The 23,288-nt window shown below is 54.4% G+C and overlaps 1 protein-coding gene across 1 annotated transcript; it reads right to left on the bottom strand.

The window, feature by feature from the left end:
* Nucleotides 1–7,978: 7,978 nt before the first annotated feature.
* INKA2 (inka box actin regulator 2) lies at nucleotides 7,979–19,841 on the bottom strand. Its single transcript, XM_082676118.1, has 2 exons — nucleotides 19,654–19,841; nucleotides 7,979–9,208 (listed from the first exon to the last, which is right to left on the bottom strand). The coding sequence occupies exons 1-2, from the start codon at nucleotides 19,708–19,710 to the stop codon at nucleotides 8,366–8,368; spliced, it is 900 nt and encodes a 299-aa protein (XP_082532244.1). The 5' UTR covers nucleotides 19,711–19,841; the 3' UTR covers nucleotides 7,979–8,365.
* Between the last annotated feature and the right edge of the window lie 3,447 nt (nucleotides 19,842–23,288).

Genomic DNA, 23,288 nt, shown 5'->3' with positions numbered 1-23,288 from the left:
GCCTACCATAAGGAATACTATTTAGGAATAGCCTATAGAGGGCCCAGGATGGAAGCAGAGAGGCCAGTTAGGGTACTGAATAATCAGGTAGGAAAGTGGAGCCAACAGGAAATGCTGACACATGGAGAGAGAGAGAGTGAGTGTGTGTGTGTGTGAGAGTGAGAGAGAGAGAGAGAGAGAGAGAGAGTCAAAGATGACTCCAAGATTTTTGGCCAGTAAGGTAGTGAAGATTATGACAGGAGCGGGTTTGGAAGGGGCAGAGGGAGGGGGTCAGGAATTCGACTTTGAACATACTAAGTGTGAAAAGTGTGTAACATTCTAGAGTTGTACGATAGGTGGTTGGATATGAGTCTAGAATTCAGAGGAAGAGGTCTGGACAGGAGGCTTACATTTAATATTTAAGAACATGAAGCTGAATAGGATCACCAGGGTTGAGTATAGACAGAAGCGATCCAAGGATTCTGTCATGAGGTTGGGAGACGAAGAATTAGCAAAGGAGAACACGGAGGTCACTGGTGACCTTGACGGGCTGTCAGTGGAGTGGTAGGGGACAGTGTCTGGAGTAGGTGTAGGAGAAAACAGAAAGAAAGACAGTGGAGATGTCAGGCATGGATTACTGTTGAGCTGGATGAAACAGTGCATGTTTGTGTGCTAATAGGAGTGGTCCACTGAGGAGGCGTGTAAGGGAAGAAGCTGACCCAGATAGGAGCATGGGCGGCTACAGTGGCAGAAGGCAAACAGTATGTGGGATAGAAACTGGTAGGTTACAAAGAACTAATAAAAGGTACCATGAAGAAGTTTTAAGCAAAGTAGCATGAGACAGAAGAGACAGATGCTTTCTGTTCTGGGAGATCTGAAATGCTTCCAGAGAGGGGAGTTGAACCAGGCTTTAAAGGGTGGAATTTTCAACAGGTGTTACAGGCAGATTGCAGGAAAAAGCAAGCGCAGGAAACAGGAACCAGGAGTGATCTAGTTTCAGTTGGTGTTAATGTGGAGAGAAGAGGCTGGAGCCCTATCATGACAGGCCTTGAAACAAGAAGTCAGCAACTAGTAGGTTGAGCTAAGCAAATAACAAGCGCATAGCATCCTCTGGGTGAGACTTGGAGAGGACAGGGATGGGGGGATTTCAGAAGTGAGGAGGATTGGCGATTTCGAGGTTATAAGGCCTACTCCCCACGGATTCTAGTGGTCTTCCCAGGCTTCATATCGCACTCCATTCTCCCTCTTTCTCTAATGACGATGATCTCTGAGGCTTATCGTTGTGATCATTCCCAAACAAAAGCTCCGTTTAGAAGGGAACCAGCATTAACACTTCGGCACTCCAAGATGTTAGGGAGGATTTAAGAGAAAAGGCTTTTTTTTTTGCTCTGTATTCCTCTGCTTCATTTGACATAATTCTCCCCTCAGACCCTTTGGTACCTACAGGGTGGGTAATTAGTTCCCACCTTCACACCCTCCCAAGTTTTCCTTTCTTTACTGTTACTTCACAGCAGGAGACAGCAGCCCCTCTGGCCCTTCAGCCCCTTCCTTTCCCTGGGGATCTACCATTTTGATTAAGAAGGCTCTTTCCCTTAATCCACTCCTATTGGGTAGGTGCCAACTTTCCCACCAAGACCCCATCATTCAGGCCTTCCCTTGCGGGTGAAAGCCAAGCCACACTTCTGTAGCCCCCGTCTCCCTTGCCCTTTGCATCACTAGTATCTCTCTAGGTGGGTGGGTTGGGGAGTTTGAAGGAGCGGCGTTAAGCATGCAGTCTTCCCATTACGGAAAGTAGGACTTGGAATTGTGGGATTAGGCACTGGGCCCTGTCTGCCTTGCCTGGGAGGGGATACATTTAATGGAGAAGTTTAAAGAAGATATTTGATCCCTATGTTCCCTGTAGGGTCCCGAAGCCAAGACCAGGAGCTTTGGAATTCTTTGGGCCTTTGAAATCACTGATACAGTCCCCTAACCCCGTATTTTCTGGAATATAAATTGACTTACTTGAACAGATGCTTGGAACCTCAGATCGGGGATTCTAACACCTGCTTGAGTCAGTCTGCCCGGTGCTCCCTGTGATGAGGAGGAAGCTCCCTAGGCCCGTCCCTAGGCAGTGCACGTAGGAGGCTTTGAGTGACTACTTGGTGGCCGTCCAGGATGAAGTCACCAGCCTTGGCACTTCTGCCTGAGGAGCAGAGTCTATGCAGGGATTTCAGTTGCTGTACTTGAACACCATTTGGAGGAACCTCCAAATGTTGCTACTTCTTGCTTTTAGAAAACTTTTTATGCCTGATACCCTCCCCTTTCCCACCACTTCTACACAAACGACTGATACGCATGCTGCCTTGCTGGGAGACAATGTCTGGAGTGTGGCCAGTAGTGGGGCTGGAGGGAGGGAAGGCGCTGAGCACCCAGCTCTCAACTTCCTTCCCCCTTGCCCCACCCTGACCCTCCACAATCACAATGGGGGAGGCAGAATCTAGCAGACTCGATGTCCCCAGCAGGGGCGGGGATCCCTGGCAAAGCAGGTTAAGAAAAACTCCTATGGTAGGGTAAGGCTGGGGCCAGATGTTGTTGCCAAAAAGGACAAGGGGATGAGCCAGGTCAGGACAACCTGTTGGGAGGGAGCAAGTAGAAGGGGATAAAACTTGGAGGCTGGGGTAAAAGCGATGTCCTCCAGGATGGAAAGAGGGAGCCACTGGGATTGAGCAGGCATGGAAGACAAGTGGCTGCGGTCATCTGCAGGACCTGAGCTCTGGGCGGCTGGATGACAGCATGCCAGGGGCAGGGAGCTGGGTGGGAGGGGGAGGGCCAGGGCTCCTCAGACAGCCCGTGTTACAGTAGAATTGGCCTGGAGAGCTAGGGTGGAGACGCCAAAGCAACGGGCCAGAGACAGAGGGCAACACACAACAGCTTGGGGAGGGGGGCTCAGGTTGGGGAGTTTACTCTCTTGAAAGTGATGTTGGCCCCAGCTCCCCTCTCCTGGGGAGTGGACTGAGGAGTTGAGTGAGAAGTGGGCCTGGGGAGGCAGCTGAGGGGCCTTGACTGCTGGTCTTGCCTAAAGCAGGAGATGCAGGAGCCGGGCTCAGCAGAGGGTTCACTCTGAGGAGTGGAGGTCGCGTCGAGAGCCCTGTGCTCCGCGGTGCTGGAGGTACAGGAGTGGTGGGAGAGGAGTTGCTAGGGTGACTTACAAAGTAATTCCTGTGGTTGGGTACAGGCACAGATAAAGCCCCTGGAGAGGGCTTCGCAGAAGAGATGCCCTCTGAACTGCAGAGTGAAAGGTGCGTTAACAGGTCAGCCGGGCAGAGGCAGTGGGGAAACAGCAATGCAAAGACCTAGAGGCATAAAAACCCCAAGCTTGGAGCAAAGTGCTCACCTCCCTGGAGCATCAAGTTGGGGGGTGGGAAGTGCCCAGAAGTAAGGCTGAGAAAGTCCATTGGGGTCTGTTGGGAAGGACTGGGCCTCCAGACACCCACGGAAGACAGGCCCAATGAGGATGAAGTCACAGGATCTTGAAGACACTTCCTTCACCTCCTCTGTCCTCCCAGAGCCCAGGCAGCATTTCCTTGCAGCTGCGGGCCCTCTGGTCGGCAGGGGGAGGTGAGGAAGGGGCCTGAGGGGGAGGCACAGGAGGAAAGGGAAAGCAGCCAGGGGAGTAACATGTGCAGAGCGGGGGAAACAGGGAAACAAAACCTGATTCTTCCCTTGGATGGGGGCACCTCCCCCAAAAACCAGGTGGCATCTGCTGTGCCTGAACCCGCCCCCGCCCCGCCCCGGCCAGTGGGAAGAACTAGGGGGCAGGGCGGAGAGCCCAGAGCTGGGTCGTGGTGGGCTTCTGCCGGAGGTGCAGAGCTCGCAGGAGGGCATTTTTGGCAGTGATTCCTATGCCCCCGGAACAGGGTGGCTGTCTTGAGGGATGGGTCCAGAGGGGCGTACAGGGAATGGATTCAGTGGAGTGGAAGCCAGGGAGCAGAAGTGTGGCAGCTGTGGCCTGAGACCTGGTGGAGAGTCAGAGACCCTGCTCCCTCCCGGACCCAGGGCCCAGCCTGGCCAAGATACAGGGAAAAGGCGGAGTGTGAGGTGCAGTCATGGCTCCCTGCCAGATTATTTTTGCCCCAAGTGTTGTGTTGAGGAGTAGGTGCCCGAGAAGGGCTCCCTCCCTCTTTGTTCCTTGGAGGCCTCTCTGACCAGTAACACAAAGATGATTTCAGAGAGCGATGCGGGTGAGAGTGTGGGGTGGCGACACTGACTCCTCAAAACCATCAGAACTTGGCTCGTCCACTTCTCTAGTCCTTGCCAGGAATGCACGGGCCCTGAGGGTTTACTGTGAGGGAGCGGGCGGGGGTGGGGGTGCTCCCTAGAGCACATCCTCAGGCAGTGGGGGGTCTTCAAGCACCATTCCTGAGCTCAGCCTATGCTGCAGCCCCTCCGTACCCAGCCCCCTACACACGTGCACACACATATCCTTCCACGGAAAAGTGTAAATTGTTTGCCATTTGGCAAATAGCCCATCCGGGTAATATTTTTACAATGTACAAAAACATGTTCACACTTATTGTCTTCTCTGATCCTTGTTACAGTTCTGTGAGGTAATAGGGCCAGAAGAGGAGACCAAGGCTCTGAGAAAGCTGTTCTCGATCTTTCAGTGTTTTTTGCCCTGGGTCACTTGGTCTGCGCCTGAAGGGATGGTCGCTCACCTGATACATACTGAGCTTCTGCTGGGTTCTAGAGGCCGAGGTGCCTCACGTCCTTCACATCTCACAGCAGCCCTGTGTTTTCACCATTTCACGCCAAGAACAGTGAGGCTCAGGGAGGTTAAGCCACCCACTCTAGCTTACACAGTGACGGGCAAGTGGGTCTCCTATCCTGTTTGGCTCCGGAATCCAGTGCCCATGCCCGGGTGCCGGCAGAAGTGCCGTGACTGCCCTGGCTGGGGAAGGCACCTGGCGGGCACTGAGAGCCAGATACCCGCCGAGAGACAGGCTGTGCTCCCGCTTTAGGGCGGCCCTGTAGGAAGTGTTGCTGTGACTCGGGAAAGATGGGGGTGCCCCCGCTTGCCACAGCGCTCTGCGGAACAGGGCCACGTGGCGGGGACAGAGCTGAGCCAGGTCTCTGGTCCTCGGGGCAAGTTTGAGTTCGGCTCTCCACCTGAGGGGTGGTGCAGCGGAAGTGCTTGAGGAAGAGGGACCCTCTGGGAAAGAGGGGTCCCAGGGCTGAAGGGATGGGAAGAGAAAGGAAGGGGACTAGGCAGGCCCTCCGGCCACAGGGACTCTTCTAGTTCCTGCTTGTGGCCAGGGATCATCTACAGACACACTCTGGTCTCAGGGCCACAGGGAAACAGGTGGGGTCCTGAGCAGATGCCTGAGCCAATCAGGGGACCCCGGTACCTGCCAGGGAAGTGGGCCAGGTGTGAGGCGGACCCCATGCCAGGGAGGGTATCAAATGAACTTCCAGCTTATTTGCATGTCCTAATTAACCATAAAATGAGCCCCAGGGGCAGCATTAAGCTGTCAATTTCTCTCAGCTTCCTTCCACTACTTCCCCTTACACATGGCTCCCCCCCTCCACATTCCTGTATCACTTAGGCCGCACGCATTCCCATTCACCTCTCCCCTCAGCGTCAGTAAAATAGTCTCCATCATTTTCCCGGCAGGAGCCCAAAAGGGGACGGAGAAGGAAAAATAATGGGGGTGGGGGGACACATATGAATCGGCCCTAATCTTTCATCATCAAAGCACGGGACGGGGCACTACATCAGCCCTGTCAAGACCCGGGCAAAATTCCGCCACTAGCAGCCAGCATTCCATTTATTCTCCATGCGTGGATAATGCGGGGAGGATGGGTTTTGTTGTTGTTCCTCTTGACTTGGCTTTGGAGTAAATATGGACAGTTTGTGGGGCGGTGTGAAAAGCGCAAGACTGCAAGTCAGCTGGAACTATTTCAATCCCAGCTCTGGCACTGGGACCCTCGGCAAGTTGCTAAACTTCTCTGAGCCTCTCCATGTGAAATAGGAGTAACAGCAGCTATTTCCCGAATGTGGTAAGAAGGAAATAAGAGCACGAAGCAGGCAGTGCCCAACACCTGCGAATTTTGTGGCAGCATGTGTCCCTCATTGTTTTGTTCTGGCCCAAGTTGCAGTGAGTTTTCATTCCCTTGGATCCCTTCTGGCTAACCTTTGGGTTAAGAGTTTCTTCTTTCTTCCTACTGGACCCCTTGAGTCAGGAACTGGGTCCTTGTCATTGCTCTGTTCTTAGTTCCTATCACAACGCCTGGCACTGGGAAGTGTTCAGAAAGTTTTGTTCAGTTGGTCTGAATCGCAATGACTGTCCACAAAACTGATGCGTCACAGATGAATGGCCAAGAGGTGACCTGGTTTCCTGTAGGATCATTCCTGACTCGGAGCTGGTGCCTTCTTGAGTAACTGATGGGTAGCTTCTCCCCCATCCAGCAGCCCATGGCTCCCTCCTCTCCAGACTCAGCGATTCAGTGGGTGGGATCTTCACACACACACATTCTACACGTGTGCAAACACACACACATCACTCCACCACCCGAGGCAGCCACAGCCGATGGGCCTTCACCCAGGATGGATTTCAGGTTTCTGTGGGGAGACAGGAAGGATGGGCAGGGGCTTCCTCCTCCAGAAAGGGCTAGCTCGGTTGGTAAACTCCAGGGAGACACGAGGAAAGTACAGGCTTTGGAGCCAGACATCCCTCTGTTTCAAATCCTGGTTCTTTCATTTGCTAGTAACCTCATATGGGCAGCTTACAGGACCCCTCAGAGCCTCCACTGAATTACCAGGTATTAACAATACCTTCTGGGGTCATTTTGAAGTTTGAAAGACGTGTGCACACTGCCTGGCCAATAGCCATTGTGCGCACACACACACACACAAAAATTAATAAGCACCTTTCCTCTTGTAGCTTCTGCCACTGAAAACTACACATCTACCATTTGACTGTGTGGGAATTTGAGGGTGACCCTAATCGCTTCCCAACTAGAGCTGTGGGGCTGTTCACTCTAAGCCCCCTCCCTCCATCTCTGCCCCCAGGGGTCCAGGATGCAGGAAGAGCCTGTCTTGTTATTTTTTCCTCTACAATTTGGTATTAAATGCTCTGAGGGCGAGAAGGCGGCTTGCCTCTAATTGCAGCTGTCACTCCCCATCAGGCAGAGGGGAGTTCAGCCAGGAGGAGGTGAGGGAGGAGAAACGGATTGCCCTGCTGGTCAGGCTCGGCCCAAACAGGGACCCGCATTGTCTTTTCCCAGCCAGTGGGCGTTCCCTGCCAGGGTGGGAGGGACAGGCAGGCGGGCCCTGGATCTGGCAGCGTTGCTCTCCGGGCCACGTGCCCAGCACGGCTTTAGGTGTAGCCAGGGGTGCCGGAGCTGAGCTGCTGCCCCTCCACCCTGGGTTGTCCTGGACAAGATGGGAAGATGAGGCCAAAGGCATTTTAAAATGAGTGCGTATTTCTTCTTGGCTCACCTTGCCTCACTGGTGAATTCACATGTTCTTGTGCCCTGGGTGGAAGTTCTGAGCTGGAGACAGGGTGTTGGGGAAGGAGTGTGTGTGATTCCAGGGCCCGGCGTCTGTTCTTCAGTCAGCCCCTGCCTGCGGCCTGTACTTGGACAGGTAGCACATCCAGGCTTACTTCCTCATCTGGAAAATGGGGATAATACCTGCCTTTCTTGCCCATTTACGAAGGAGATAATGGATATGAAAAGGCTTTCAGACGTTTAACGTGCTATACAAATAGTAGCTTTCCTTTCCTGTGCTTCTGGAAAGGCTTGGGGCTTCCCCAAGCACTCCTTATACACACTCCTTAGTCAGCCGTTTCTCAGGGTCCAGGGATGGGCTGAAATCTCAAGGGCAACAGAAGGGGGTGGGAATTTGCCTCTCTGCTCCCACTCCCAGGAGGGCCAGGCTTTACTACCTGTGCCTGGAGCAGCGCTTTGCCAAGGAAGCAAACAGTTATGAGGCTGGGGACACGAGAAACAAGGTCTTTATTGGCGATGTCTCTGGGGAACCTGTGGCCCCAGTGCCCGATCCATGCAGAATGTTACACTGAGGTCTTTGGGGCAGTGAAGGAATGTCAGAAGGATTTCCTGGTCTTCTCCCCCTGCCCCTCTCCTGCTGTCACCTCCAGCCCCAAAGCAACACACACACACATTCTCTCTCTCTCTCTCTGTCCAAGGACTCTTGCCTCCCCCACCAGCCAGCCCCTAGTACAGCCTCGCCCAACTACAGGCCTGTCAGCTGTGCTCCAGACCTTCTGCTGCTTCTCCCTCCCTTCTCGGCGGAAGGGACTTGGAGTTAGGCTTTTGAAAGCCATACCACCTGGCCTCTTTCCCAGGGGCCCTTTTGGGTCAGTCAAATTTCTACCTCTAGGATTCAGACCCAAACCGCTGTGTTAACATCAAAGCCAGAGGGTGAGGATTCCAGGGCCTTGGGGCAGCTGGTGGAAGGATTCTCCCCTCGTCTGGGCTCCGAGGCACCTGGGAAGGGGCAATGTCCAGAGCCCTTGGAATGGCCCCGCTTCTTGCCCTTCTGCAAGCGTCCGGCTCTGGGCTCAGAGGCCGTGGGTGTCACCCAGCCTGGTTTCTCCTTCAGCAGCCGGTCACGGTCAGGCCGCACACTACGCAAGAACTTCCTAAAGATGTTTGCTGTTAGGGCAAACCTGCGGCCCAGCTCCCGCGGCGGGCCCCTCCCTCCTTTGGGGGCTCCTGCCTCCCGGGTCTCACCCTTCTCCCCACCCTTCTCCAGTTCCGGCAAGTCCAGCCAGTTGCCCACCAGGTCCGCAAAAACGTTGTCACCTAACACCAGAGGCTGTCGATTCCGGCCCCGGGACATCAACGTGGAGGTCCAGTCATCCGGTTCCACCAGCTCTGGCCCCCGCTGGGCACAGCTTTGGTGCTCTGGCAGCCGTGTCCTGGGCGGGGGAGCTAGATCCCTCCCACACACACTCCTAGGAGATGGAAGCTTGGCGCTGCTGCCCAGAGCGGGCTGGCTGGAGGGGGAGCAGCCCGCAGGCCTGGCAGGACCGCTGCCACCCTCCCACTGAGGGGGCTCCAGCTGCGTCCGGGGGCTTTCAGGGCAGCCTGGGGCAGGACCCCCTCCAGAGATCTCCAGCTGCTCCAGTGCTGTCTGCACCTGCAGGAGCTTCAGTTCTTGCAGCGCCCCCATCATGCAGTTCATCTGATCCTGCAAGCCATCGCCCACTTCCTTCATGGACATCTGCAGGGGAGAGAGCACAGGGCCTGTGAGCCAGGGGGAAGGGCTGTTCCCCAAACACACACCTCCAGGGTCATTCCGGCCTGCCACTGACCCCATCTCTGTACAGCCTAGTACAGTGCAGATCAGGGCTGGGAGAGGAGGAATTTTGACACGGATATGGCTGGATAAAGGAAATACTATTAATGGCAGCTGACTTGCTAAGACAGCACCGTCCTGAGCTACATATATGTATACATATATGCATATGTGTAATTAATCTATAGTTAATCTCCCCAACTACTCTGTGAGGTAGTATTATGGTTCCTATTTTACAGATGAGGAAACTGAGGCACATAAGGAACTAGCTCAAGATTACATAGAAGGTAAGAGGTGGCACTGAGATCAGTTTGGCGGTACAGAAAGTTCCGGTGGCCACCTGTGTCCTTTGTGTCTGTGCCCTCTTCTCCTGAGCCTCCCTGAGATGAGGATGATGAAGACAATAACAATTTGTGAGCAGTTACCGTGTAACAGGAGTTGAGCTAAGTATTCTGTGCACATCATCTCATCGCATCCTTATATAAACCCTAGGAGGTTGGTATTATAATTCTCATGTTAACATATGAGTTAACCACGGTGAGGGTGAAGTAACTTGCCCAAGGTCACATAGCTCACGCTGCTGGGACTCAAACACAGGACGTCTCACTCCATATGCTAGCGTCCTAACCACCAAGCACTGCCTCAGGATGGCTGGGCAGTGGAGGAGGGCTGAGAGGGACGCTAGGGAAGAGGAGGGGCTCAGATTCCCTAAGAGAAAGGGAGGGTAGGCCTGGGGTTTCCTTTCACTGTTCACATCTGGCAGGTCAGGAGACAGATAAGGAGCCACGAAGCTCCTGTTTGCTGAGACCCCTGCCCAGCTCTGCCCAGCCCTTTTCTCCCTTCCCAACACCTGTCCCCTCTCAGCTGCTCTCAAACTTGGCTCCAGTGCTCTTCCTGCCTTCTTGGCCCAGTTGGCTCCGCTGTCCTAGCCAAGAGTGGGGACACCGGGGGCCAGTTCCCCAGCCCCTCTGTGGGTGTCTAAGGCCCGAGTCCCAGGTGCCAGCTGGAAGGGGCTAAGAGATTGACTTGGGTGAGGGCCGAGTTTGGAGGCTGGGCAGGGGATGCTTTGTCTGATAACATTCACGAGGTTCCCGTCCCCGGGCCCAAGCTGCCTTGGTTCCGCCAGCTCCCTCCCCAGATCTGCTCATGTTACAACGGCAAACCTCAGGCAAGGGGACCATCTGTTTCTTAAGCCCCCCAGAGACCCACCGGGATCATCTTACCTCCCAGCCTTGTCCTAATGCACAGAGCTAAGCCCACAGGGTGGAGGGGTGCAGGGCCTGGGAGGGCAGGCGCAGAGGCTCTGCAGCGCTGTGCTGGCAGCTGACCCTCTCAGGCTTTAGGGTCACACCCTCCCCTGCCAACTCGGGCTTTGGTGGGAGTTAGGGGCCAGCCCAGGCTCTCCTGAGCCAGCAGTGCTAACAGACAGTGGAGGACTGACTGTCGCTGAGGGCAAGGAAGCCGTTGCTGAGTGTAGGATTACCCCCACTCTGCACCTTCCCCAAGAAAGAGCAAGAAGAAGTGGTGGCTCGGGGCCTCACGGCCTGGGGTTTGCCAGGCTGCTGGGCAAGCATGCTCCATTTGAGTGGCAGCAGCAGCAGCAGGAGACACAGCCTGTGGCGTGGCCACGCTTGCTGACGGCCCCCTGCTCTGGCCTCTTTGGCTTCTACCTTCCTGACCCCTTCCTTCTGGAGGCAGCTCAGCCACAACTGGAAGACCCAGAGCAGAGTCAGGAGACTCTGAGCCCCAAACCAAACTCCTCAAGGTCCCTTCCCGGCAAACTGCTGCACCGACTCTCCTATTTCTGCCCCCTGCCTCATACCACTCACCCCAACCTGGAACCTCAGGGTCATAATCGGCTTTCCCACCCCACTGGCCGCTCTTGTCCCCAGATACTGCACATCTGCCCTCCTACCCCCTGCAATGCTGCAGAAGCCTCCTTGCAGGCCACCAAATCAGGCTTCCCGACACACACCTCCGACCCTGTCACTTGCCACTCAGAAGCATAATCCACTCCCATATACACCCCACACTCCCATCAGAACCTCTTCTGTGATACTTAAAACGCTCTTCCCTGTCGTCCTGCTACTCACAGCTCCTCTGTGCATTTAAGTGCTGGGTCACTGATGAAACATTCATTGAGCATCTACTTCTTGGGGGCAGGGACTGAGATCTACACATCATTGTGTTGCCCCAGAACCCAGCTAGCACCTCTGCACTTACTACATATCCATAAAACATACACTGAGTACCACTGAGCACCCCAAATTGCTTGCTGCCCTCAGTAAGTCACTACCCAGGGAGGAAGGGTCAGGAACCTTTCTCAAGGTTTCATTTCACCAAGAGGCACAGAGTCGGAGCTTGCCAGCTTCCTTCCAGAAGGCTAAACACAGTCCAGGTCAGAGGCGGTGGGAGGAATGAAATGACCCCATTCAATCCCTTCCAGTATGGAAAAATCCTTAAGAAATAATGCTGACATTTTCTACCTTTTTAAAGTGAGAACGAATGTGTGGGTATGTATGAATTCAGGGATGCCCGTAAAACAGAGGCCCCATTTAAGTAAATAAGAGCTGAAGTTGCAGCCCTATGGAAAATGACAGTGCATTGGTTAAGATCTTGGGTTCTGGAGACAAACGGAACAGGGTTCAAATCCCAGCTCTGCCATGTAATAGCTGTGTGATCTGAGCAAGCTATTTAAATTCTGTTTTTTAATTCCTCCATTCTTGCTTTTTTTGGCCGCCCTGCGCGGCTTGCGGGATCTTAGTTCCCCCACCAGCGATTGAATCTGGGCCACTTCAGTGAACGTGCTGCATCCTACGAACCACTAGACCGGCAGGGAACTCCAAGTTCTCCATTCTTTAAAATGGGAATAAGAGTTCCTGCCTGGTCCAACTTTGGACAGACGAGATGAGGTAATGTGTGTTTATGCGTGGCCTACAGGTGGAGTTTGGCTGTTATCTTAAGACTTCCTGAGAACTTCCAGAACATTTCTTCCTCAGTGAACCTGAACACGCAGTAGTGATAGGATTCCGTTCACCTGTCTGGTCTGATTGAGGAGAAACGTCTCGTCTGGTCCCTTTTCCCACCCTGGCACCACACAGAGGAAGGAAAAGGGAAGCCTCGCATCCTCCTGCCCACGGTCCAGCCAGATTCGGTCAGCCAGCCACAGAGCGCTGACCTTGGAGGGCAAGAAGGCAGCTGTGAGGGGGCTGAGGATGGAAGAAGGAAGCCCGAGTGTGGGAAACAGGGAGGCCAGGGAGTGGGGAGGCAGGAGCATCGGCTGGGGCGCCTGATGGAGAAGCGAGCTGCCTTTCCCAGCCCGGGGAGAGTGATGTCACCCAAGGAGAAAGAGCCAGAGGGCAGGCTGCTGTCTTCCCCAGAGCGTGGGACCCGCTCAGATCCCAAGGTTTCTCTGGCCGAGAGGGAGAAGAGAGAGCAACGTGGGGTGGGCGTAAAGGAGAGGCGCCAAACCTGAGAAAGTCCCGAGCTAGAAACGAACACTAAGTCCCATGCTGTAGGTGATGAGCTCCTCTCTGGCCTCCCAGTGCCTCGGGACGGTGCCAAGTCATACCCAACTTGCCCTCAGGGCTCAGGTGGAAAAGTCACAAGAAGGCCTAATTAGTTCTGATTCGTTTGAGTGGGAATGGCTCTAACAGGCACTACCATCTTTCTCCACCCCAGCTCACACACACTCACACACGCTTGTACACACACGTGTGCACACAGGCACAGAGCTAGCCTGCTCCACCGCCAAGCACAACACCCGAGATAAGCGTATCCTAGAGACGGCTGTGCGAACCCTTTCTGAGAAAGGTCTCACCACCCTCCTTGCATCCACCCCACCCCACAGCCCATCTCCCACCCCCAGCATCTTCTGGGCCTCCAAATGTCTCATTCTAAACATTTTCTTCCTGTCAAACTTTAATCTCTCCCACTGCAATCTAAACCAGCCCCTGGCTTCCTCCCTGTGGTGGAGCTGGATGCCCCCGGGCACCCTCCTCGGGTTTGTGAAGAGCCCCATGCCGTCCTGTGGGGACCTGGCCCCCTCCAGCTGACTAACTCGGCCACTCCACATGGGGCAGATTCACCAACCTTTTGTGCTTCGGATTCTGACTGTGAAATGATAACCCCTCACACGTGTGTAGCACTTGCTCTGTCTTCCACATGACCTCGTCTGATCCCCACAATTGCTCCGGGAGTCTGACGAGGCAGTTGGAGTTACCCCACTTAATGGATTAGGAAGCTAGGGAGCTGAGAGGTTCGTTTTCTCCCTCAGTGTTTCCTAAGCACGCTTCCCTAGACTTTCCTTCATGATTTCACCATATCTATATATGACCTAGTCTCCTACTTAATACTTTACTTAAATCTGTTTATATAAATTAATGGATTTATATGGAAACTTATATGAAATGTATATCACTTGCCATAAACAGATGGTAACGCTTCCTATCTATCTATCCATCTATCTATCGAAACTAAGCTTTTCGTCTGAGTATCACCTGATGTCATCTTGAGCACCTCCAGTGGAAACACAGATCTACTGCCTGAGGTTCCGAGGTGGATTAGTGGCAGGACTGGGACCGCATGCCTGGCCCTCTGACTCCAGGCCAGTGAGCTTTCCATGTCATCATAATCCCTGACTCTTCAGCCTCATGGGATTGTTGTGAGAAGAAACCAGGATAGTCAGTGGGACGTGCAAGGGCAATTATCATCACATAGGGAGGAAGAACATGAAGTCGTGGAGGGACTCCAAGACCCAATTCGGTTCACTTCCACTGAAGGTGTTTCTTCACTGACTCATCTGAAGGGGGAAGATGCTTGCTGGGAAGCCAAACCCCACCATCCTGGCCCTCCAGCCCTGAGCCCTCCGCGGGGTGGTCAGGGCTCAGCTGCCCATGGACAGCTCCCCTCCATGGCACTCGCTGGGCCCTTTGTGGTTTGGGAGGAGTAAGGATGGGAAAATGTGACACCAGCATCCTCGGCAACCTTCCCAAGCCCTCTCCTAGGCCCCTGACTGATCCCACAGCTGTGCCCTCCATCCATCCATCTCACGCCCTCTCCCAGCTCAGCCAGAATCCTTTGACACAGGCTCCAGCTTTGCCCATGGACCTGGCAGTGTGCCCTGCCTCGCTCCCCCCACCCCCATTACTCACAAGATCCCCACACAGTTCCTTTCAGCCCCTCTGGAAGCTAGAAGGAGGTTCAGGGCCGGAAATGGGAAAAGCCCAGCTTTTGCCAAGTGGCCCATTCTCCAGCTCCGTGAATAGGGACCTTCACAGCCCCCTGCTCTTGGCTGGAACTCTCAACAGGAAGGTAAGGTAGAAACTGTGCCAAGAGCCGGAGGAGGGAGGAGGGTAAAGAAAGGAGGGAGTGTGAGATGGATGAGCCCACTCTCCCAACTGAACAATCTACGGGGGGCCATGTGCTTGGGCAAGAGGCAGACAGACGGAGAGAGGGGCCCAGTCTCGCCCCTGCAGGGGGCTTGCCTCTCAGCCTCACCTCTCCCCTGTCCAGCTTTAGCCCCTCTCCAAGGCAGCCAGTGAACCAAGTTCCTTGGGCATCCAAGGGACCTCAAAGGGTTACCTTCTTTTTCTCCTTTCTGATTCAGGCCTTCATAGTCTCCTGTGTGGACTCTTGTGATAACCTTCTACCTCATCTTCCCACCTCAATTTCCTCCCTCCCCCTATCCCCACCCCAACCACCTCCTAGATCCCAGGGCACGTCTCTAACCACGCTGCTCGGCAATGCATATGGAAAAGGTCAGACTCTTCAGCATGGCATTCAACCCCGCCCCCCCTTCTGCTCTCAACAGCTCTTTCAGCCCTGTCGCCCACTCTTTTTCTGCATATACCCTATGTTCTAGCCATAATCCAGTGAGTCTTCAAATGTCCCCTCTAGACAGTCTTCAAACACCCCCATTACTTCCAACTCTGCACGTTTTGGTCATGTCGTTTCATCATCTGCCTGAAATGCTCTTTTTCTCCTGTGCCCATCCCTATTTATCCCTCAAGGTGTGGTTCAAATGCTACCACTTCCATGAAGCCTTCCCTGATCCCCTAGCTGGAGGTAATTCCTCCCTCTCAGAGCACTGAATGTGTGCCTCTCATCTAGTACGTATCCTCCGTTTCTATACAAGACATTCGCATGCATATACTGGCTAGGAGTGTGAGATCTGCAGTCAGACTGGCTGGGTTTGAATCGTAGTTCTGCCACTTATCAGCTCTATACCTTGGCCAAGCCACTTAACCTCCCCATGTCCCATTTATAAAATGGGAATAATGGAAGTGCAACTTCTTAGTGTTGCTTTGGCAACTGACATAATACCTGAGATATCTGGCATATCAGTAACTGTTAACATCAATATATGTTGTTATTATTATCACTCCCATTAAACTCTAAGTTTCCTGAAAGCAGGATCGGTGTCTGTTTATATTTGTAACCAAAGTACTAGTGCCTGGCAAAGTGCTTTAAACATAGTACGAACTCAATAAGTGTGTTCTGTGAACGAATGACACATGCACACCAGTCTGATCAGTTCATCACTGTGAGTTTACCAAGTGCTTACAACACATTAGGTACTGTGTTATGTGCTAGGGACATACAGCTGGGGAGGCACTTGACATAATCTTCACAGTAGCTGTATAAAGTAGGTACTTTTAAAAGCCCATTTTACGGATGAGAAAGCTAAGGAACAGAGACGTCAAATAATCTGCCAGGGTCACACAGAGCCAGGTTTTGAGTTCAGGTTGGCCTGACCCCAAATCCTGTGCTCCATGCTCTTCCCACTGACTACAGCACACCCCAGCAAAGTCCTCTTCACTCTAGCTCTAAACATCAAGGGAGACCACATTATGAGATCCTTTGCAGAAGCTTTTTTCTGCCTCAGGAAACTTGCTCTTTTGCCCCAAGAGCTGAAGGCTGTTCCTATTGTACCTCCTCTATCACCTTCTTATTTCCTCCTTATTTTGTCTTTATGCTCTGGTCCTCCTCCATGTACCAGAATCTCCTGAACTTGTGGCCACTAGTGGCTAGATAATTGCCTTCTAGGAACACCAAGTTGTTCTAGAAGGACCTTCCCCAGCCTGAGAGAAGTCTCTCTGCTGCTTCACCAGGCCTCAGCTAGGATCGACATTAAAGGAGCTGGTTCCATCAACCTCCTCCTCCTCCAGGAAGCCTTCCCACCCTGGCTGTACTTTACTCAGCCTTTATGCACTCTGTTTGCTCTACACTGATCTGAACTCATGAGCAACACCCTGTGAGCATCTTACATCTGCTTCCTCTGTGTGCCTATGTCTACCCCATTTGTTGGAAGCCCTCAAGGGAGCAGTGTATAAGGAACAGCTGGTCCCAAGGCCTGTGTTCAGGCAGGGCCCCTCTTTGGCTGCTGGAGGGGGAGAGATATATTCTCTACTGAGTAGTTGCAGTCCTGACCCCCTCATCCTTAGGAAGAAGTGTGTCAGCTGCTGCTACTCTCCTGCTACATTTCAGCCCTGAAACCAGATCCCTGTCCTCTTCCAAACAGGGGAGAAGGGCCAGTTCTCCAGACATCAACCTAATTGAGCCAGGATCCCCAAATTCTCAGCGTCCCTCCAGTGCTCACTTGTTACAATGCAAATTTTCTGCTTCAGGAAATTGGGAAATTCTGCTACTTTGGTTTTCAAGATCAGACTCTTCTTGTCTAGATTTTCTGGGCCAAGGGCAGGACCAGGAGGCAGGAGAGGAGTGCACAACACCCTCGACAAAGAAAATTTCACAACTCCTTGATGTTTCTTTTTCCAGCAGCCTTAACCCACAGTGTCTGTGGGACGTATGCTTCTTGAAGGGAATTTAACGGCATAAATGAATGTAGAACTTGACTAGTATTACATGAGTGCCATTCCTGGGCACACACTAACTTAGGGCAAAGCCAAGCACCACACAGTCCTCCTGGGTGGCAGGGAAGATTCTGCCTGGGATGAACACACACACACACACACACACACACTTCAAGCTCATGACACATACTGACTATAAGCCTTTCCCACCCCATTGCAGACCCAGGGGATAAACAAGCCAACACCTTCCTAACCCAGGCACAACCAAGCTGCGGTGAATTCAAACCCCAAAGTCCTTAGAGGAGCCAAAAGGCTGAGCCTGAGCTAACTCAGCTCCACCTTCTCCTTCACTCCATTGGGAAAACAGAGTCACTGAGATCTGGCTCTGCCTAAGCCCTGGGCTGAGGCGTCAGGGAGTGAACAAGACTCTAATAGCTCTGCCTGTCACTCTGCTCTGTCTCCTTTCTGGGCAGACTGGCACTGGGGAGGGGGCGGAACACCATGGGTGGAGGGAGGGTGCAGAGCTCTCCCATCTGAGTGTCATTCTGGGCCCCAGGCCAGGCATTTGGCTTCCTCTCCAAGAGAGTCAAAGGCTGAAGCTGTTCAGACAAAGGGCCAAATGAAAGCTAATGGGGAGCTGGGTGACTTCAGCCTCTCCCCTTCCTCCTTCCGGGGACTGGGGCTCAAGTCCTTGGCAGGAGAGCGTGCAAATCAAGACCTGGAGCTCAGCTCCGTGCAGATTCCTATTGCCTTTTTTATTCTCCCGGCGTCCACAGACTGTCTTCGCCCCCCCTCACCACCTCCCACCTAAGGTGCTGTAAAAAATGCAAATCAGTAGGATTTTAAAATTCAAGCCCGTGCCAGGAACACCCACAAACCCTCTATTAAGGCAGATCCTGAGGTGGGTGGTGTGGTCCCAGATTCCAAGCAAAAAAAAGAGGATTCTGTTAGATTCTTTTCTCAGCATGGCCCTTGGACTTCAGACGTTATCTGTGGCAACCTTGACCTTTCCTTCTGGTATTGGACAAGTGAATGGGACAAGTCAGAATTATGTGTGGGCTGGGCCAGCCATCCCAAATTGACATGGAAAGCATGAGAAAATGAGTATGGGAAAGGACATGATGGAGACCCTTCTGTCCCTCATCTAAGAAGCATTCCTCTGGGTAATGTTCCCATCTGAGTGTCACCACCAAAAGGGCTTGGGGAGGAAGTCCCAGAGAAGTGACCATTGACCTGAGAAGGCAGGCCCCGGAGTGGGACAGACAGAAAGAGTGCCTGGGCCACTTGACCAGGAAACATCAATGAGAACACCTGCTGCTACAAGCTCCCCCTCCCCCCCAAGCTGGCCCCTGTTAAAGCTGCCAAGCTCCCTCCCCAGCGGGAAGAGTGGACAGTTTGCAGGCAGGAGTGGGAGAGGCTGTCATGGAATCTGGAGAGCCATGGGCTGGCACTTTTTGGATCCAGGTCTGCTGTTGTCAGCCTGGGTGCCCCTGGCCCTGAAAAGCAAGAAGAAAGAGGGGAGAAAAGTGAGACCGAAAAGAGGTCGACTCCAAGAGAAACAAACTAAAAGGGACAAAAGGAGGCGGAGGCAAAGCCCCAGGAGAGCCTGGTTGACAGAGACGGCTGTGGCGGCCCAGGTGGGGGACGTGCATAATATCTGTCTGAATTCTCGTGGTGGGTAGAACAAGAGAGGTGGCAGGTGGGAGGGGGAGGGATATTAAGTCAGTAAGAAGCAATGCGCCTCCCACAACAGAGTTTCGGCAGAAGCCGCTCTCCCCACTTGGGCGATTTCCACGCCCCGCCGCCCACCCCCCGACCCCGAGACTGTGCCACTTCTCCCGGCCCCCGTACCCCGGCCTCTGCACGTTCCCTCCTCGTTCCCCCAGCCCAGACCCCTGACATCTGGCTGGGCCTCCGCACTCCCGCTCGCGAGCTGCCAGGCGGCGCCCGTCCTCCCGCGCCGGGCCCGCCCCCGCCGGTCCAGCTGCCAGCCCCCTCCCCGCTGGCAGGCAAGTCCGGGCAGACAGCCGGCAGGGCCTGCCCCTGCAGCCGCGCCAGCCCTGCCAAGCCCGGCCGCCACAGCTGGGGGGGTGCCCGGAGGTGCCAGCTCCCCTCGAGCGAGCAGTCCCTGGCCGACCTCCTGCCCCGCGCAGGGCTGGGGCCACGCACCCTCCTCCCGGCGCCCCGCGCAGCCCCAGCTGCCCGGCAGCCGCGTTCCGCTCTTTCCGTGAGGGCGCCCGGGTCCCACCGCGTCTCGGGTGAGCCCTCTTTGCTCCCTCGGGTCTCTGGGCACATTTCGGTCTGGACTTGCTTGGCTCCCTTCGTCTCTCTCACTCGTTCGTGCCTGCCTCCCTCTCACACAAGTCTCTGCTCCAAGTTTCCACGGGGCCCCTTTTCCTCAGGACAGGCCCTGTCCTCCGCCTGCTCGCCGTGTGCCCTCCTCTCCTCTCTGGGCCTCGGCCCCGCGCGCGTCGCGGTCCCGGGGTCCTGGCGGAGGCCAGGTACCCGTCGTGGCGGAGCAGCCCTCCCAGCCCCCGGCTCCCGCTCCGCTCTTACCAGCTCCTGTTTGAGGCGGCGCAAATAGCAGTCCATTTCCCTGCTCTTCTTCCTCATGCGCCTATTGGCCGGGCTCGGCTCCACGAGAGAGTCCCAGGATGGGAACACCGGTCCCACCGAAACCGCGCTCGGCCGGCTCGCGGCCCCCGCGCCTCTCGCAGCGCCGAGCCGAGCCTCTGCTCCCAGGTCCGGACTTGGAGCCGCTTCCCGGCTACTCGCGGCGCGCAGTCCGTGCTGGGGGCGGAGGGAAAAGTGGGACAGCCTATGAGAATGCAGGAGGGATGCCTTCAGCCAATGAGAAGAACGCACGGGGGGCGCGGGCTGGGCTGCAGTGGATGGGCCCTGGAGCGGGTGGGTGCACCAGGCGAGGGCCTCCGCTCCTGGGGGGCTGACATGGGGGACACCTACCTGGTTCTGGCCGGTGCGGCGGGGTATATCGTGACGCCAGACTGTACCGACGTCCCCCAACAAAGCACGTGACCCCCAGAGAGAGCCCGTCTTACGGATGGGAACTGGGTAGCAGTCTCGGAAGAAGCTGAGTACCTCAGTGTCAACACTGTTTCCCAAACTCCGATCAGAAAAGGAACACCCTCCACCCCAAATGCCACTCGGCAGCTCTTTTGAATTCTGAAGTGTTCAAAAAAGTGGACTCCGGAAGTGTGGGTCTACCTCACCTTCCAGTCTACTCCTCACCCCTGGAGCGGAGGAGCCGCTGCTCGGTCCGTTCACGTATTTATCACGAAGCAATGGAGGCTCTACTGTACTCCCTGCAGGGTTATAGGTCTGCGGTTACTGAATAAGACAGGCTAGGTCTCTGGTCTCAAGAACGTACAAGGGGCGGCGGAAGGGAAGGGGATAAGACAGACAGGTAAAAAAAATTAGACACCATAATTTCAGGTAATGACTCTTCATGAAAACATAAAATAGGGTAATGGGATGGGGGCTGCCTTCAGTAGGGTGGGCAGGGGTGGAGGGGCAGGTCTTTCTCTCCCGCAGTACTCCGGCGGCGTCAGTTATCCTAATTCTTGCTCTGGCCACTTGCGAAGCTCTCTGTAAGGTCGGGGGAGGGAGAGAGGACTCAAAGATGCTAACATTCTATTCAGCAGACGCGGCCCATGCGCCGGAGGTGTGCGAGCTCCAGCCAGGTCCTGGGCGATGGACCCGAGAGGAGCCGCAGGCCTGCCCGGGGCGCTCCTCCCAGCCGAACCCAGGACCCGCAACGCCGGCCTCCGCGTGAGTCGGGGCTGAGGTTCCCACCCGGTGCCCGGGCTCCCTGCAATACGGCCTGGCCCGCGGGGGGACGGTGTTGCAGGGCCCGAGAATAATTAGCGCAATTAGCGACTTGTTGTTTCAAGGTAATTAATGGGGGAAAGTTTGCCCCAGGCAGAATTTAGGGATCTCCGAATGAGTCAACCTTGAAGACGCGAGAGAAGGGGCAAAGAAAGGAGGCAGAAACTTCGGCCATTCCGATCCGTGTCAGCAAAGAGCGCCACCTCTGTTTACCATGGAGAGGTGAGAGCGAAGGAGGGAGGGAGGATAAAAATGAACGTCTTCAGAAATGAAGACTTTGCAGAGTCCAGTCGGACGGCCTCCACTTAGCCCCGGGTTCTCAGTTATAGTGGACCTTGCCTAGGGCTCTCGGCCTAGCCCTGACTGCCCCCTTTGGATGAAGCTGGGCAGCGGAAGCCGCTGGGTAGAGAAAAGGAAAAGGCACACAGGTGGGTCAGAACCCAGTCCGAAGCCTGTGTCTCGGTGGCCGCTCGCCAACTCAGGTGGCCTCGCTCCCTTCGAGATCGCGGCACAGGATCCCGCGTGGGTCAGAAAGCCGACGGCCGTGGGATGGAGCTGAGAATCTGCCCCCGAGTTTCCAACGCCCGCTGGGAGAGCCCGAAAATGCATTTCCTGCTGCTCTCCCAGGCCGGCCACCGCCCATGGCGAGTCCGGCCCGCTGGTCCACTCAGCGTTGCAGAGCCCGGCCCCCGGCTTCCTGGCAGTTGTGAATCGAGATCCCCAAGGGGCCCCTTTGGGTAGGACACGAGGAGAGTTCAGAGTGGGAGCCATTCCCAAGTATGGGGCTACGGTCTCCAGCCCAGGTGGACCAGTTTTTGAGTTGAATCCTCTGGGACTGCCCGTTAACATATAGTTCACGGAGGAAGTTTTATGCGGGGAGAAACACCACAAAAGAGCTCCTCAACCCGGAGGGCCGGTGCTCTGCTGCGCAGCACCCAGCAGCAGTGGCGGGTATACGAGGCACTGAGTCTGCGGGTGTGTGGCTGAAATAGTATTGGGAGTCAAGTTTCAGGCCTAATTTTCTCCATGCCTTCGAGCTCAAGGACTGGAATCCTCTTGGAAGTTAGTGGGAGAGCAGCTATGGTTAAAACTCCCGGAGATGCAGGCTGATGTCGTCACAAGAATTTAGGACTGGGTGTTGAGGCCTTCTAGAGTATTGACAACACAGTATGACCTTGCACAGATGCTTTCCTTTCACTGGCCTCAATTTCCCTTGTTATAGTTTAAACCTATGTGAATCCTAACACTTTATGCCTTACAAAACTCTATTTTGACACTGATCTGTGAAGTAGTCAGGACAAGGGGAATCCATCTTAGAGATGAAGAATATATTGTTAGCAAAGCCAAAGATTGCATTCTACCCACTTTTTTTTTGCAGTACGCGGGCCTCTCACTGTTGTGGTCTCTCCCGTTGCGAAGCACAGGCTCCAGACGCGCAGGCCCAGTGGCCATGGCTCACAGGCCCAGCTGCTCCGTGGCATGTGGGATCTTCCCAGACCGGGGCACGAACCGTGTCCCCTGCATCGGCAGGCAGACTCCCAACCACTGTGCCACCAGGGAAGCCCTCTACCCACTTTTAAGGTCAAGGATATGGCAAGAAAAAAAACTGATGACCATAAACTCAGTGCAGTGCTCAAAAGAGACAGGTCCCAGCCAAGTCAGAAGCGCTATTCCCGTGTGGTTCCCCCAGAACTTTGCAGGACAATTACTGTCAAACTCTGGGGTGCTTTTATGATGCTGGGCCACTACAACTTTCTTGCTCCCCTGCCTCTGAGAAGGTCAACATTACACCAGGGTGTGTGGAGCCCTCTCTCTTACCTGGTTTCTGAAGAGGTAGCTCTGTCTTCCACCTTTTCTTTTTCTTTTTCTTAAGTGGTAGAGAATAAAGCCTATTGCCATGGTTGTATAAACAGGGATAAATATCCTTGGGCTGAGGATGGGGGTGGGGGTTAGAGGACGATTCATTTTTGCTGAAGAGGAATCAAATGGTTCAGCCTCCTCCCTCCTGCCCGCCCCCCGGCAACACTCAGCCTGGGGGGAAGATGAGATTACCTCATTTGAAAATAAAGAATAAATCAAAGGTCTTGAGATTGGATGTGAACTTACTTTCTCAAAGCCGTCCAGAGCTGGAGTGGAACCCTCAGAAGCATCTCAGCTTTGCCCCTTGCTGGTGGGGATAAGTGTATTGTGGGTACTTTTCTTGAGGTGCAGCTCCTGGAAACGGTGCCTAAAGGTGTCAGACTCTTGTGGTTTGCCCAGCCTAGTCAGGGAAGGTGGTCCCCTCTGCTCTACTGCCAGAGCCTGAAGGTCCTGGCACCGATGACTGACCTCAAAGGGAGAGGCAG

This window comes from Grampus griseus (genome assembly GCF_964374135.1).
Source record: "Grampus griseus genome assembly, chromosome: 1".
NCBI lineage: Eukaryota > Metazoa > Chordata > Mammalia > Artiodactyla > Delphinidae > Grampus > Grampus griseus.
Note: the sequence above shows the minus strand (reverse complement) of the source record. Positions and strands in the feature narration are given on the sequence as shown.